General features: G+C 42.7%; 1 protein-coding gene across 1 annotated transcript in view; it reads left to right on the top strand.

Moving 5' to 3' along the window:
* The window catches only part of FGD1 (FYVE, RhoGEF and PH domain containing 1), a 70,761-nt gene that overhangs the window by 36,025 nt on the left and 19,580 nt on the right, over window positions 1-15,156 (top strand). Inside the window, exons 2-6 of the mRNA XM_087710836.1 lie at window positions 6,282-6,455; window positions 8,023-8,197; window positions 9,846-10,308; window positions 12,845-12,934; window positions 13,772-13,920. Coding sequence (XP_087566962.1) covers window positions 6,282-6,455; window positions 8,023-8,197; window positions 9,846-10,308; window positions 12,845-12,934; window positions 13,772-13,920 — 1,051 coding nt within the window. The remainder of the gene's footprint in view (window positions 1-6,281; window positions 6,456-8,022; window positions 8,198-9,845; window positions 10,309-12,844; window positions 12,935-13,771; window positions 13,921-15,156) is intronic.

Below are 15,156 nucleotides of genomic sequence, written 5' to 3'. Positions count from 1 at the left end.
TGAGCATGCTTTCAGGTTCACATTCCTCATTTTTTAAGGATCCGCTCATGCTCCTGCAGTGGCTTGATTGGAACTCTTCAAACTGCAACTGATGAGGATGATTCAGTTCAAATTGTGTTGGAAATGTTCTTGCTAGCAAAAATTGGCCAAATTTATAGGATTGACTCCAACTCTAGCTCAAGTAGTCTCAAGCTGCAGGTAGGCTCACAATTTGAATTAAACTTTAGGATTGGTTTCTTTCTGGCGTATCACATTGTGCCGAACTCACTCTTTGGGGTTGTGCACATTGTATATAGATTAATAGGTAGGGTGCTCTTAATCCAATTGTCGTTTCATACTATAAAACAAGGGTAAGCAACCATTCAGTAGCCAGAGATCATACTTAATTTTGATGATGGGTGGAAGAATTGTACAATAGAAATGTTAAGGTGAGTCGGATATATTATGTATAGTACGTGCACAGTTAAGATTGTTCTTTGCTTTTCTTTGGGGAAATGCTTTCTTTAAAAAAGGTTTTTCATGGGTTTTTTTAAGTTTCAGACCTCGGACTAGTGGGAAATACCATTCCTTTATGGTAATGAGGGGGTGGAGCATAAAAATCAGGTGGTTGGTGCACTTTGGTATGCTCATGTGACACTTCTATAGGATGAGATGCATTGACTACCAGTATGCATCTGGGTACAAATCAAGGTGCTGCTGGTCATCTATACCATATGTAAAACCCTCCAAAGTTTTACTTGATGCAGATCTGGTTATTTTCGCAATAGCAATAGCACTTAGACTTATATACCGCTTCACAGTGCTCTAGAGCTCTCTCTAAGTGGTTTACACAGTCAGCCTATTGCCCCCAACCATCTGGGTCCTCATTTTATCCACCTCAGAAGGATGGAAGGCTCAGTCAATCTTGAGCCTGGTGAGATTCGAACTGCCAGATTGCGGTCAGCCGGCAGTCAGCAGAAGTAGCTTGCAGCACTGCACTCTAACCACTGCACCAGAGGTGGGTTCCTACCAGTTCGCACCTATTCGGTAGCACCGGTTCGTCAAATCTACCGAACCGGTTAGAAAAGGTTCCACCAGTGGACCAGGAAAGCAGGCCACACCTACAGAAGAGCTTCCAAACTTTTTTGAAACCCACCACTGGTCCTTGGATAGGATTATTCTACACTATCATGCTCATATTTATAAAACTCAGTGCCTCTGTGAAAGCTAAGGATGACTACTGCGTTTGTGGTGCAATCAGAACATTGCGTGTGTTGAAGTTGTTTTAACGCAAACCAAATATGCCTTTTAAAAAACAATTTTAAGGTTTAAGGTTTAAGGTTTATTGGGATTTATATGCCGCCCTTTTCCCTGAGGGGACTCAGGGCGGCTTACAACCACAGGGGAGGGGGAGTGCAAGGTCAAAACAAAACAATATGTGAACAAAAGAAAAAATAATAAAACACAACTTTCATTCAGCAATCAAACACTCGGGCGGGTAATTGGAAGCCTATCCCCAGGCCTGCTGGGAGAGCCAGATCTTGAGGGCTGCGCGGAAGGTCTGGATAGTGGTGAGGGTACGGATCTCCATGGGGAGCTCGTTCCACAGGGTCGGGGCAGCAACAGAAAAGGCCCTCCTCCGTGTGGTCGCCAGTCGGCAGTGACTGGCAGATGGAATTCGGAGGAGGCCCAGTCTGTGCGATCTAATTGGTCGATTTAGGGAGGTAATCGGCAGAAGGCGGTCTCTCAAGTACCCAGATCCACTACCATGGAGTGCTTTAAAGGTGGTCATCAATATCCTGAAGCGCACCCGGAGACCAACAGGTAGCCAGTGCAGCTCGCGGAGGACAGATGTAACATGGGCGAACCGCGGTGCGCCCACTATCACTCGCGCGGCTGCATTTTGGACTAGCTGTAGTCGCCGGATGCACTTCAAGGGCAACCCCATGTAGAGCCCATTGCAGTATTCCAGTCTAGAGATCACAAGGGCTCGAGTGACTGTTGTGAGAGCCCCCCGGTCTAGGTAGGGCCGCAACTGGCGGACCAGGCGAACCTGGGCAAATGCCCCCCTGGTCACAGCTGACAGCTGGTGATCAAAAGTCAGCTGTGGATCCAGGAGGACTCCTAAGTTGCGGACCCTATCTGAGGGGTATAAAATTTGACCCCCCAGCCTAAGCGTTGGTGTATTAGCCAAATTATTGGGGGGGAAGCACAACAGCCACTCGGTCTTATCCGGGTTGAGTACCAGTTTGTTAGCACTCATCCAGTTCTTAACGGCCTCCAGACCCTGGTTCATCACGTCCACCGCTTCATTGAGTTGGCACGGGGCGGACAGATACAATTGCGTATCGTCCGCATATTGGTGGTATTTTATCCCGTGCCTCCGAATGATCTCACCCAGCGGTTTCATGTATATGTTAAATAGTAGGGGGGATAGGACCGAACCCTGAGGTACCCCACATGTTAGGGGCCTCAGGGACGATCTCTGCCCCCCGACCAACACCGACTTTACATCCTATTCTTATGCAGGCCAGTGCTGTGTGTGAGGTAATTTAAGGTGGTTCTGACAAGTGTCGTCGGCATCTTCATATCCGGTCACATGGGTGGCAAGCCACTCCCACAAAAGAGGCCACACCCACAGAGTAGGTTCAAACAATTTTTGAAACCCACCACTGCTGTCAGTTCAACAGATCTTTTTGATTACAACGTCAAGACCCACCAACCAAGTGAGTCCCAGTGCAAAACACCCTTAAAAATGAGGAAAATACGGTACTTTGTTTTGTATACCAGAGATGAATGTAAACCACGGTCCTTCCATCCCCAAAATCTGCTCTGAATTACCTTAATGTCTCTTAACTGGAGTGTGAAGGTGAAAAATTGTTTGCCATTATTTTTTGTTAATTACCTGGGATTCAGAAATCCTTGCAGCACAGAAAGATTGTTTTACAGGTCCCATAAGGCTTACTTGGTCCAGACCTCTTCAGATCGTCTATATATACCCGCCCACACTTTTTCTTTTTCCTGCCAGGTTGAGGGCAGAGGGGGTTTTTTTTGTTTCTTCCTGGAAATTCATTCCATGGTGCTGCATATTTTCCTATGTTTATCTTAGGAAAGTATATACTGTGTGCTTTCTTATAAAACATGATAAAACAATGAAAACAGGCAGTCTTCATTTTCAGCTGTCTTGAGTCCCACCCCCCCCCCCTTCATTCTTATATTAACTAACTACAGAAAACAAAGGGGGGGGAGAAAGACCCAAAATGATAAAAGAAAAGAAAAGTTTAAAAAAACATCCGAGGCATATACTTACATGCATATATAATGTTGTTCATTACACATTTCAGTGAATGGAAACCATAATTCTAATGGTTAGTGGATAAATTACATTGATAAGTAAGGAGGGCCTTCTCTGTGGCTGCTCCGGCCCTTTGGAACAAGCTCCCCATGGAGATTCGAACCCTCACCACCCTCCAGGCCTTCCGCAAAGCCCTTAAAACCTGGCTATTCCGACAGGCCTGGGGTTAATGAGTCTTGTCCCCCCCCTCGAATGGTTTGGTTGTTGTGTGCTTTTAAACTATGGTAATGTTTTGTCTGTCTTTTTATTCCTTATTTGTACCCTTCCCCCTTGACTTGGGTTGTGAGCCGTCCTGAGTCCCCTCGGGGAAAAGGGCGGCATAGAAATTTAATAAATTCAATTCAATTCAATTCAATTGATACATAAATTGCTGGTAACATCAATTCTGCAGACTACTAATTAATTGGAGCCACATGTTTGTCTTTCCAAAGCTGAACATTAAGTCATTTAGCTGTAAGTAAACTACAGAAAGTCCACTTTCTTTATCCAGATGTCAACTTCCATGTGATAGGAATAAACTTCCCAAAAATATAAATATCTGAAAATACTAAATCTGAAAAGTTGAGTTAATACCTGGAATAATTTCTACCCTAAATGGCACCATTGTTGGATATCATAGAAACATGTATTTAAATAAAGCATTAATTTCATTGCATTTCCAGCAACATAAGCATTTACTCTGGTTTTTTCCCCACAGTATATAAAGAAAACCAAGTTGGTATCATGGTTAAAGCACCAAGCTAGAAACTAGTCCCGACTTTGGGCAAGCCACTTTTTCTCAGCCCTAGGAAAGAGATAATGGCAAACCACTTTCAAAATCTTGCCGGAGACCAGGCATGAGTTGACAAAGCCTCAAAGGCATTAAAAAAAAGTCATAATAATGAAGTCATTTCTGAAATACTATTTCTTGTTGAAAAATACGTAATGTAAAATATATTGAAATTTGTGGCGGTTTTTGCGTTAAAAAGTCAACTGTTGTGCGTTAGGATTACAAAGTGCTGTATGGCATTCTGGAGCAGTATATAATAAGTCTAAGTGGTATCGCTGTTGCTATTAAACAAAGGGGCAGGTTAATAGATGGGAATGGATTTAAACTTGCAAGTTTGTTGTGATACTAATGAAAGTTTGAGAAGCTAAGCAGGTTCTAAGCAGACTGGAAGTATCAGAGTGGTACTTTAGACTGGGAAACAAAATAAAATATTAAAAATCCTAGAGGAAGGTAGTAGCAAATAGCTTCTCTACTTTTTCCAAGAAAGCAACTTTCCCCCAAAAAGCCATATGGATATGTCCGTGAAATCAGCAGGATCTGAAGTTGAGTTAAAGCAGACTGCAGCTTCTTATCCGATAGGTAGGAAAAATTTTAGGAGTTTTATTTATAGGGAGTAAGAAGATCTAACCTTTTGGCTGCAGTCACAGACCAGGTTAACACGATTTGCTTTTGTTTAATGTGTTGATCATATCAAGCTGTTATGGATTATTCAATATTAAATCCTGAGTTAACATAATAGAAAAATTAGATCTTTTCTCTGTTGGGCCCAAGGAAAAATGTCTCGTAGAAACTTTTCGTTGAATTGTGTGAGGCACTCCCATTGGCCTGAATTCATTTTTACTTCACAGGGGACATAATAGTTTCAGAACATCTTTTTCTGTGGAAGAGGGATGGGCAGAGTTCATGCATCCCATCAAGCCATAATCTGTTTTCTTTGGGATTAATATTTTATGTGAATGTAGACGTTGCAGATTGTAAAGCAGCTGGGGTCATTTTCAATATGCTCAAACCATGACGAATGAGTAACAGCTTAGCATATGGTGTGAAATTAGCTAGAAAGTTACATTTCTTCTTCCTTCTTGTCACCCACAGTGCCCAAATCTCTCCACATACTCCTACTTACTAAAAAGTGCAAATATAATCAGGACTCATGAGAATGAGCAGTGAAGTGTAGCTAAGAAGAAATCAGTATCTAGTGAGCTATAGATTGTAGCATGCAGTTCAACCCGATTGTCACCCAGTAGCTTCATCCTGGGCGATAGTCTGCCTACTTCGTGTTTGTTTTGCCACCCCAATCAGCTTCTGAACTGGGTGGAGTGAGAAATGTCCTGTGTGACTCATGGGCAAGAGGGTTGGTGTGATGGGACATTGCCTGCAATGGTTAGTTGTTATCCTCTAGTTTAATTCTGGTTGTTGATCTTTAACAGAAGGGGATAGTATGTTTTGGGAAGTAGTGCTCTGAGAACCCTGGGATGAAACTCTATTGCAGCCCCTCCAAAGCTGGCACACCCTTGGGGAATGGGTGCTGTAATTCAATATATTTACGGATTTGAAAGGTAGTTGTGCTTGGTGTTTAGGGAATGGTACAGTTTGTGAACCATTTCTCTTGAGAATTTTCCCAGTCCTCAACTTCCTTGGAATTTTTCTGCAAGATTAAAGCCTTTCTGGTCAAAATAAGGTATATTTTTTAACTTCACTTTGATGTAGTTCTGATTAGGGTTTGTTAAATTGTTTTGCCTTTTAAGGATCCTACTTTTGCTTGATGCATTTTGCTTTTAAGCAGATTTTTTTTTAAAAAAAAAAGTTGTTCTTTTGTTTTGTTCTTGTTTGATTCTGGTGCCTTCTGATTTATATTTGTCTCTTAAACCATTTGCAGTGTTTCTGTGTGAGAAGTATGGCAATTGCTGGCTAATTCCATGATATAGTTGAGCTAGGAAATCTCAGGAGGCCCATCACTTCAGTCTTTGTCATCAACTGATATTTCAGTTGTGCAAGCTAATGCTATAAAGTCATTATTCTGCTTTTCAATTTATAAAGTTAGCCATCTAGAGAATTTTATTTCTATACTCCCCCCCCAACTTATTTTGACTTTATTCCAGGCTTCTCCTCTTTGAATAAGAATGGATTGCGCAAGAATTGGTTTTGATAAACTGCCTCTCAATTCTATTTCCTTTCCAGGTCCCGTTCAGCCCCACCGAATCCTGGTCAAAAGCCTCTCTTCAGAACCCAGTCCTGAACATCGCACACCAGAAGCCCCTCAACGACTCGTCTCGGATCCAGGACCTGACCACAACGAAGAGGAAATTGCCAAACTTCGACCACTCAAGCGTCCCCCAGGACCAAAACCACAAGGTATAAACGGGGCTTCCCCAACCAGTTCCCAGAAGTCTGTTGCCTTTGGCATGCTAGCTTTGAATTATGGGAGCTGAGATCAAGTGCATCCAAAACGTTTTGGGGTTGAGATGGTTTCCCTACTTCTTCCTTGAGCCCAAGATTAAGTTGTGTCTTATGGAATTTGCCAGTCAATGCTGCTGGAGAAGAAAGTTGGCTGTTGATGCCTTTCCAGTCACGGACTCTAGAGCCCAGAGTACAATCCACCTCTCTGAGGGGTTCCACCACAAAACCGCGTTCGACTAAAGTGCGCTCGACGAAACCGCGTAGCTGACGTCATCACAGCGCGACGAAAAAAGCACGCTGTAAACGCTAAAGCTAAAATTAACCCCTAAACCTAAACCTAACCCCCCTAAACCTAATCCTTAACCTAACCCTAAACCTAACCCTAAACCTAACCCTTACCTTAACTTGAATCGGGTTGCTTTCAAAGCGCTATTTAAAGCGCCCTTTTTTCTCCGCAGTCGCTGTTGTCGCCCTGCTGATGACGTCAGTGATGCGGTTTAATCGGGTGCGCTTTAGTGGAGCGCGGTTTTGTCGTGCCATGCTCTGAGGCTGTAGACCATCCCTCCTACAAGGCTTTGCCCAGGCCTGCAGGATGTCCTAAGAGTTCCTGCTAAAGAGTAACTTTAACATGATGATCAAAGGGAAAATTAATTACAAGATAGGTAAAGGTAAAGGTTCCCCTCGCACATATGTGTTAGTCGTTCCTGACTCTAGAGGGCGGCCTTCATCTCCATTTCAAAGCCGAAGGCCAACAAAGTTCGAAGACGTCTCCGTGGTCATGTGGCATGACTAAACGCCAAAGCGCGTGGAACGCTGTTACCTTCCCACCAAAGTAGTCCCAATTTTTCTACTTGCATTTTTTACATGCTTTTGAACTGCTAGGTTAGCTGAAGCTGAGACAAGTAACGGGAGCTCACTCGGTTACGCAGCGCTAGGGATTCAAACCACCGAACTGCCAATCTTTCTGATTGACAAGCTCAGCATCTTAGCCACTGAGACACCCTAATTACAAAACTCAGGAGGACAAATTTTCATTGTTGCAAATTTTTTAAATTAAAACTTACACATAAGTTAATTTAGATCAAATCGAATCTTTATTCTGATTCCATCTCATTTCCTCCTCCTGGACTCACTTTTTTTTTTGGGAATGCAGTCCCTGGCATCCCAATTAAAGGGCAGCTGGTGGAGCCCTTGGCTGTAAAACAATTGGCATATCCTTCTAGAGGAATGGCCAGTTGTCAAATTAATACAATGATTTTCCAACCAGCATTGACATAAAAAGCTGCTTATGCTAGTGTCTAACTTGGGGTACATGCTGGTCCTTTTCAATATAATGGAGTCCAGAGTCCAGGCTCTTTGCTCTGGAACAGGGGAGTTAGGCGTTTCAGTGCTGGGATGGGATGGGCAGCGTGGATCAGATGATAAAAATGCCAACTTATGGAAGTAGTCCTTCTATTGGTTGCTTCTGTTAGTAAAATGTATTGAATCTGTTTTGAAAGAGCAATCTCACTTCCTTTTCCAGTTCCTCCCAAGCCAGCTTATCTGCAGAATAGCCAGCCCCTGCGGTTTCCTGAATCGATCCCCCCACCCCCATCACGACCCCTCCCAGCCGACCCTCGCCTTGGCCGCAGCCCTCTGTCAAAAGATGGAGTGGGCTCCTCGTCTGCCGTCTCCTGCCTCATTGAGAAGTTTGAAAGGTACGAGCTCGACTAGTATGTGAGACCCTGTTTCTCCTCCTGCAGATGAGTTGGAATACACACACACATGCACACACACCCCTAATTGTAGAGCAGTGTTTCTCAACCTTGGCAACTTGAAGATGTCCGGACTTCAACTCCCAGAATTCCCCAGCCAGCTGGCTGGGGAATTCTGGGAGTTGAAGTCCGGACATCTTCAAGTTGCCAAGGTTGAGAAACACTGTTGTAGAGGAATCATGATTTGTACTCTTGAAGATGTAAAGTAGTAGTGCTTGGCATCATTAATTAATGGGAGAGTTCTACTGACTTGGGATATATTGAAATGATAACCAGCACAAAGGCCTTTGTTAAATGACGGACAAAGTAAGGATTAATTCTACTCGTGATTGGTTAGATATAATATCCATATTGAAGACTCTTGAAGATTTATGCAGTCTTGGAGGTTTTACACGTGGTACAATTCAGAAAAAGTTTTTAAACGTCTGCTCTCTTTCCAGTCTTGAATAGATTTGACATCCATGTATTCAAATGCTTCTCTCTTGTGGCTTTCTTTCTTTTTTATTCATCTACAAACTATTGTATGAGGGTGGACTGTGTAAGCAGATGCCGCTCTCCGTGGCATCATGCGAAGAACCTGATTCATGCTGAGATAATTTGGGGTGTATGGGAGGTTGCAATAGCAGCTTGAAGGTAACACGCTCTGCATTCTACCACATTTGAGGTGTCCCGAGTTCATGTAAGGAAGATCTGGAGGATGGTAATCTTATTTTAGGTTGAATTGTTATGGATGATATAATGGTGCCATACTCCTATACGTAACAGCGTTGCACCCAGGTAAACCAGGGAGTGACCCGAACAATCTGAGAACATGTATGTTATTTTCCATTTTTAACGTCAATACCTTTTAATTATATCTTAATGTCAGTATTTTTTAACATAGTGTAAAAACTAATGTGTATTGCTGGTCTTTGACCATAATTAAGATTTACTTACTTACTTACTAATGGCGCCATACATGTTAGGTTTTTAGCTGTTGTCTGTATCAGAAGATTTTTTTTAAAGGCTGAATAGTTGGCCTAATCATGTGTGCAAATAAGTATTCTATTTTTAGACCAATGCTATTAGTACAGATAGTCCTTGACTTGACATTTAGTGACTGTTCAAAGTTATAAGGGCACTGAAAAAAGTGACTTATGACCCTTTTTCACACTTACGACTGTTGCCGCCTCCCATGGGCTCATGATAAAATTCCGCTTCTTGGCAAGTGATTCATTTGGATGATGGTTGCTGTGTCCCCGGGGGTCACATGATCCCCTTTTGCGACCTTCTGACAAGCAAAATCAATGGGAGGGGGAGGAGCCAGACTCACTTAACAACCATGTAACTAGCTTAACAACTGCAATGATTCACTTAACAACTGTGGCAAGAAAGTTCTTAAAATGGGACAAAACTCACGTTTTGAATTCGAGTATGGTCATAACTCAAGGACTACCTGTAGCGGTGGGCATGAACTCACTAGAAGATTCTACTTACTTTTCTAGGAGAGGTGGAACCCCCAGCAAATCTTGCCTACTGAATCCAGCATCTGTTCTTCATTTCCTCCTCACTAACCTTGGCTTTCCTAATTGGGTTGCTGTGTTCCTTTTAGGGAACCTATAATTCTGACGACATCTGAACACACTCCCTCGCCGTGTCCCAGCCCAGACCTTCAAGCCCTAGAGATAAATTCTATGGAACCCTCGTTAGATCGTCCACCTTCATTGGAATCGGCAGAACTGTCTCACAAGCTCCTGGACCTCCTGGCCTTGGAAGGAGGGCAAGCGGCTGTCGGAAATGCTGTCTGTTTGCCGCCTCATGATGGTGGAAAACTGGCAAACCGGGACAGCGGCATTGACAGCATCAGTTCACCGTCTAACAGTGAGGAGATTTGCTTCGGGACTGAGGAAGGTACAGGAGAGGGTGCTGGACCACTGGCACCTCCAACCATCATCAAGTGCAGCTCAGCTCGTGATTCTGAGGGGGACAGTGACATGGATGATGGCAGTGGGGATGAGGCTGAGCTGCTCTCTGACCTTCCACCTCCACAGACCGAGAAGCAGGATTCTGATGAGGTAAAGAGCTGGATGTCAGTGTTCCAAATAATTAAATCGGAGTTCAAGGCATAGCTTTCATCAAAGTTCCAATTTAATAAGAGAGACATGTTGGTACGTCTGTGGAAAAGCCCAAATCTGAAAGCTTCCTGGGGTTCCCACCCAGTTGAAAGTTCAAGATCTTGTCCCCCTCACCCACAAGTCCATCACATGGTCCAATCTTCCTCTGCCACGCTGGCATTTCCACCCATCTAGTTCCGGTCAGGTGCAGAGGTGCGGAGACAAAGAATGACCTTGGGCTTGTAGAAAGGAATGTTTTATTTTGACAACAACACAATTTACTCCTTACTATTCCCCCTCCCAATTACCCCACTAATGAAACAGCATAGAAAAATAAGAGAGAGAGTGGCAGGCCAAAGATCCTAAAAGGAATATGACTGCAGGCCTGACAGGCGGCCTCTCCTCAGAAGAAAAACATTTCCTGAAAAGAGAACAACATAAAAGTTAACATAACAAAATTAACCACCTCTTCCCCCCCCCGCCCCCCGAGGGTGACCCTTTCTCTTTTCAGGAAACGTTTTTCTTCTGAGGAGAGGCTGCCTGTCAGGCCTGCAGTCGTATTCCTTTTAGGATCTTTGGCCTATCTCGGAGTTACTATGATAGCCCTTTTCTCCATCGCTTCTCCCCGAGCCTGTATTTTTCTGTCAAGCTTAATGTGATATTCTTTCTTTTTGATTATGCTTTGTAAAGAAAAACAGAATGGAGAGGGAAGGACACCTGTTAAAGAAATAGCAAACCTCTGTTCCGTGTTGTAGGCATGACTATAGTTATAGTATAGTTATAGTTTCTTAGTCTTTTGTTGTAAATGTGTTTTATTTTCCATTTTCATTTTCGTACAGTCACACATATACTGTACAGAACCAGGGCCATATAACATTAAACAATAAACACAGCCATTCCTCTTGTCAATAATACCCCCCAGAATAGAAACCCAATGTACCTCTTCGACCCTCCATACACCCTTTCTTTCGCCCCCTCCAACTTTCCGTCTTCCCACCATCATTCCCCTCTACCCTACTTCCCCTCCCCCTCTACCACACCTCTCTCCCAATACACTCCCTCCCTTCCTTCTCACCCTCCCTCCAATCCTCTCTCCCACCCTCTCTACCCCTCTTTCTTCTATCCCTCTACTCCTCCCTTCGGTGTATTTCTACTATCTATTAATATATTCAGCTTGTCCTATTTTTACACTGGAATTAAAGAGCAACAGTATACAAGTGCAATCGTGTTACTTTAAAATCTAGCACATACTATATATCCCCCTCCCCCCTAAGACCCCACCTCCCTTCCCCCCTTTTAATAGTTTATTAGTCTTGTATGCCGCCCATTCCCGGAGGACTCCGGGCGGCTTACAATAAAAAGGGGAAAGGGAATAAATAAGACAGACAACAATTTAAAATACAACAACATTCATAGTTACTGTGGGGCTGGATACTTCAACAGCCCCCGGCCTAGTGAATGTTTTGGCTTGTGTCACTTCTTGTACCTCCAAAAACTAAGAAATACACCTAACGATTCTTCCAAGCAGATATTTCTTTTCTATGTTTTACAACTATTGGCAGAATCTTGCCAAACTGAAGCAAACTACTACCTTTTTGGAAAATATACTCTGGGAACTATTAGGGAGGGGGTTTCTTCCCCCTCTTCATATCACAAAAACTATCTGAACTAAGTTGTCTCTTACTCCTCTGGGATATCCCCCCCTCCCTCCTGGGAATCTGGCTCATTACATTTCCTCACATCAGATCCACAAAACGTCATCTGTTCCGCATCATCTTTCCTGCCCCATCTTTAATTATTTCAAAGAAAATATTCTCTTCCATCAAAAACAAATTAAATGGCATGCTGAAAATCCCTCTTAACATCTTCATGCGCAACAACGCTTCGGGCCTCGTGTAAATCCCACAGGCATTCTTAGGAAACAGAAATGGAAAAGTGATGGATTGTTGTAGCTTCATCCTTTCTTCCAAGTGTCCCCTTTCCCAAATAAAGGAAACTGTGGCCATAGTGAACATTCTGGGAGTGGGGCATAGTGGTTAGAGTGAACGGTGGAGCGCAACCTCACCAATTTGTCTTCTGCCTTTCTAGGAAAAGACAAGTCCTCCCACAGCAGCCATTTTTAGAAGTGTGCTCACAACCTGCCCTCTCAATTCCCACCACATCCCTGGCCTGAAGAGATTGCCTGCTATTGGCTTACTGTATATTCACTCACAGCATATAAAAGTGTGTATAATCTATTTTGGCGACAGTGAGAACTGAATAAAAGGATGAGTACAGCATATTTTTGTACAACCATTGTTCATTTGTAATCATTGGGATTCTGCTTGAATGCAAGGGGCAGAGGAACAGCTGCTGCTGAGAAACAGGCAAAATGGCTGTTATTAGACTTCATAGCACATCCTGATATCTGAAAAAGAAAATAAAATAAGAATTTGGTTCATTCCCCCTAGCCAAGTGGCCTTCAGCGGATCTTTTCTCTCTCTCTCTCTCTCAACAGATGACGGTTTCACAAAAAGTCTTCAGAATTGCTAATGAGCTTCTCCAAACAGAAAAGGCATACGTGTCTCGTCTGTACCTACTGGACCAGGTAATAAGAGTGATGTCCAGTCAGTGGTAGGTTTCAAAAATTGTTCAAACCTATCCTGTGTGTGTGGCCTCCTTTGTGGGAGTGGCTTGCCGCCCATGTGACCGGATGGGGGTGGTTTGCCGCCCATGTGACCGGATATGAAGATGCCGACGACACTTGTCAGAACCACCTTAAATTACCTCACACACAGCACTGGCATGCATAAGAATAGGATGTAAACTTGTTTTTCAAAAGGCATCTTTGGTTTGCGTTAAAACAACTTCAACACACGCAATGTTCCGATTGCACCGCAAACGCAGTAGTCATCCTTACCTTTCACAGAGGCACTGAGTTTTATAAATATGGGCATGATGGTGTAGAATAATCATATCCAAGGACCAGTGGTGGGTTTCAAAAAAATTTGGAACCTCTTCTGTAGGTGTGGCCTGCTCTCCAGGTCCACTGGTGGAACCTCTTCTAACCGGTTCGGTAGATTTGACGAACCGGTTCTACCGAATAGGTGTGAACTGGTAGGAACCCATCTCTGTGTCCAGTAGCCAAAACTACTAGAGCATGTGTAGTTTTTAAATGGAAACTTGAGGCAAGCATAGTATCATTTCTGCAAGTCATGCCAATTGAGGAAATTAACAGGATGGTTAGATACTGCCACAAGTGTGGGATGTATCTTTCTGTCTCTATCAGATAATAGATTCCATCTTATGAGCTGATAAGAAGGGTTATATAATAGATATTTAGAAGATAAAAGCAAGAGGTAGGGTTTGGGTAGTTCTCTGCCAATCTCTGCTAATACAGAAAGTCGCCAAGAGAGAAGATGGTAATGTGTGCTCTGTTGCATAGGTCTTTTGTGCCCGTCTGATGGAGGAAGCACGCTGCCGAAACTCTTTTCCAGCTGATGTGGTGATGGGCGTTTTTTCCAACATCTGTTCCATCTACTGCTTCCACCAGCAGTTCCTGCTCCCAGAATTAGAGAAAAGGATGGAAGAATGGTGAGGAAAATGGATTGGGAAGGGGTACGGCAGTACCGTTCTAATTTTCTTCATACGTTTATATTGATTAGTTTTTCATAACATGCCCTTGAGGTAAAAATGTTGCCTGCTTTGAAAGAATTCCAACAATTTGCCAAGAGACGTGTTGCATTATATTTGGGGGGAAAAGAGGTGTGTCTATAAGAGTGTTTTCTTCAGTTATTTAAGCGATCTTAGATTGCTAATATGAAATATCCTATATGATTCAATCACACCTTCTATATCAGGACTATTTGCCAGCGCCAAACTTCTGTAAATCTGCTGCATCAGCTGTTTTCAAGAACTTGGCCATTTAGTTTTGGCTCAAGTGTGGTAGATTCAGAGCCAATGTAAAACCCGTCTTTCTTCGAAATGAGGTAGCTCTGTGAGCAGTCTTGGCTTTCATAACAAACCTCCTCCTTTTTTTTTTAATTGAAAATTTTTAGGAAAAAAAACTTTTGCAAATATTTACCTCCACCCCCTGCCCTCCCCCCAAACCCTCCCCCAACCTTCCCCCCCTCCCCGGACTTTCCAGAACAAATACAGGTTATAAATCTTTAACAAAGATATTCTAAAATGAACTTAAAGAAAGTTAGTATCATCATTCATTTGAGCTTTAACTCCTCTAGGCTAGCTCTAAACAGATTATATCATTCCTTGTTTCCTCAGTCATAAACTATCTGGAATTTCTTAGTCCCGTATTTATTTTGAATATAGTCAATCCATCTTCTCCACTCCAGTTTATATCTCTCATTTGAATGGTCCTTGAGATATGCTGATATTTTAGCCATCTCTGCTAGGTTTGTTACTTTTAATGTCCATTCTTGAATAGTAGGCAAATCTTCCTTCTTCCAGTATTGCGCCACCAACAGTCTTGCTGCCGTTATTAAATACAAAATCAAGTTAGTCTCTATAACAGTACAATCAGTAGTTATACCTAACAAGAATAACTGAGGGGTAAACTTTATCTTTTTTTAAAGAACATTTTGCATAATCCACCATATGTTTATCCAAAATGCTTTTACCTTTTTACAAGTCCACCATATATGGTAATAACAAACCTCCTCCTTATTGGTATTACAAATTCAGTAGAAAAGGATAGTCTCTTGATCATCTTCAAAAGTTCGAAAGTAGTTCTACTTTTGAGTGGAAATTCTAGAAATCTGTAAATTCCTGTATAGGTAAAAAAAAAAAAAAGGACTTCAGAGATCATCTAAT

The sequence above is a fragment of the Thamnophis sirtalis genome, unplaced genomic scaffold, assembly GCF_051295495.1.
Source record: "Thamnophis sirtalis isolate CommonGarterSnake01/CBP01778 unplaced genomic scaffold, rThaSir2_p1.2 scaffold_3, whole genome shotgun sequence".
Taxonomy (NCBI): Eukaryota; Metazoa; Chordata; class Lepidosauria; order Squamata; family Natricidae; genus Thamnophis; species Thamnophis sirtalis.
This window is presented reverse-complemented; position numbering and strand designations above follow the sequence as displayed.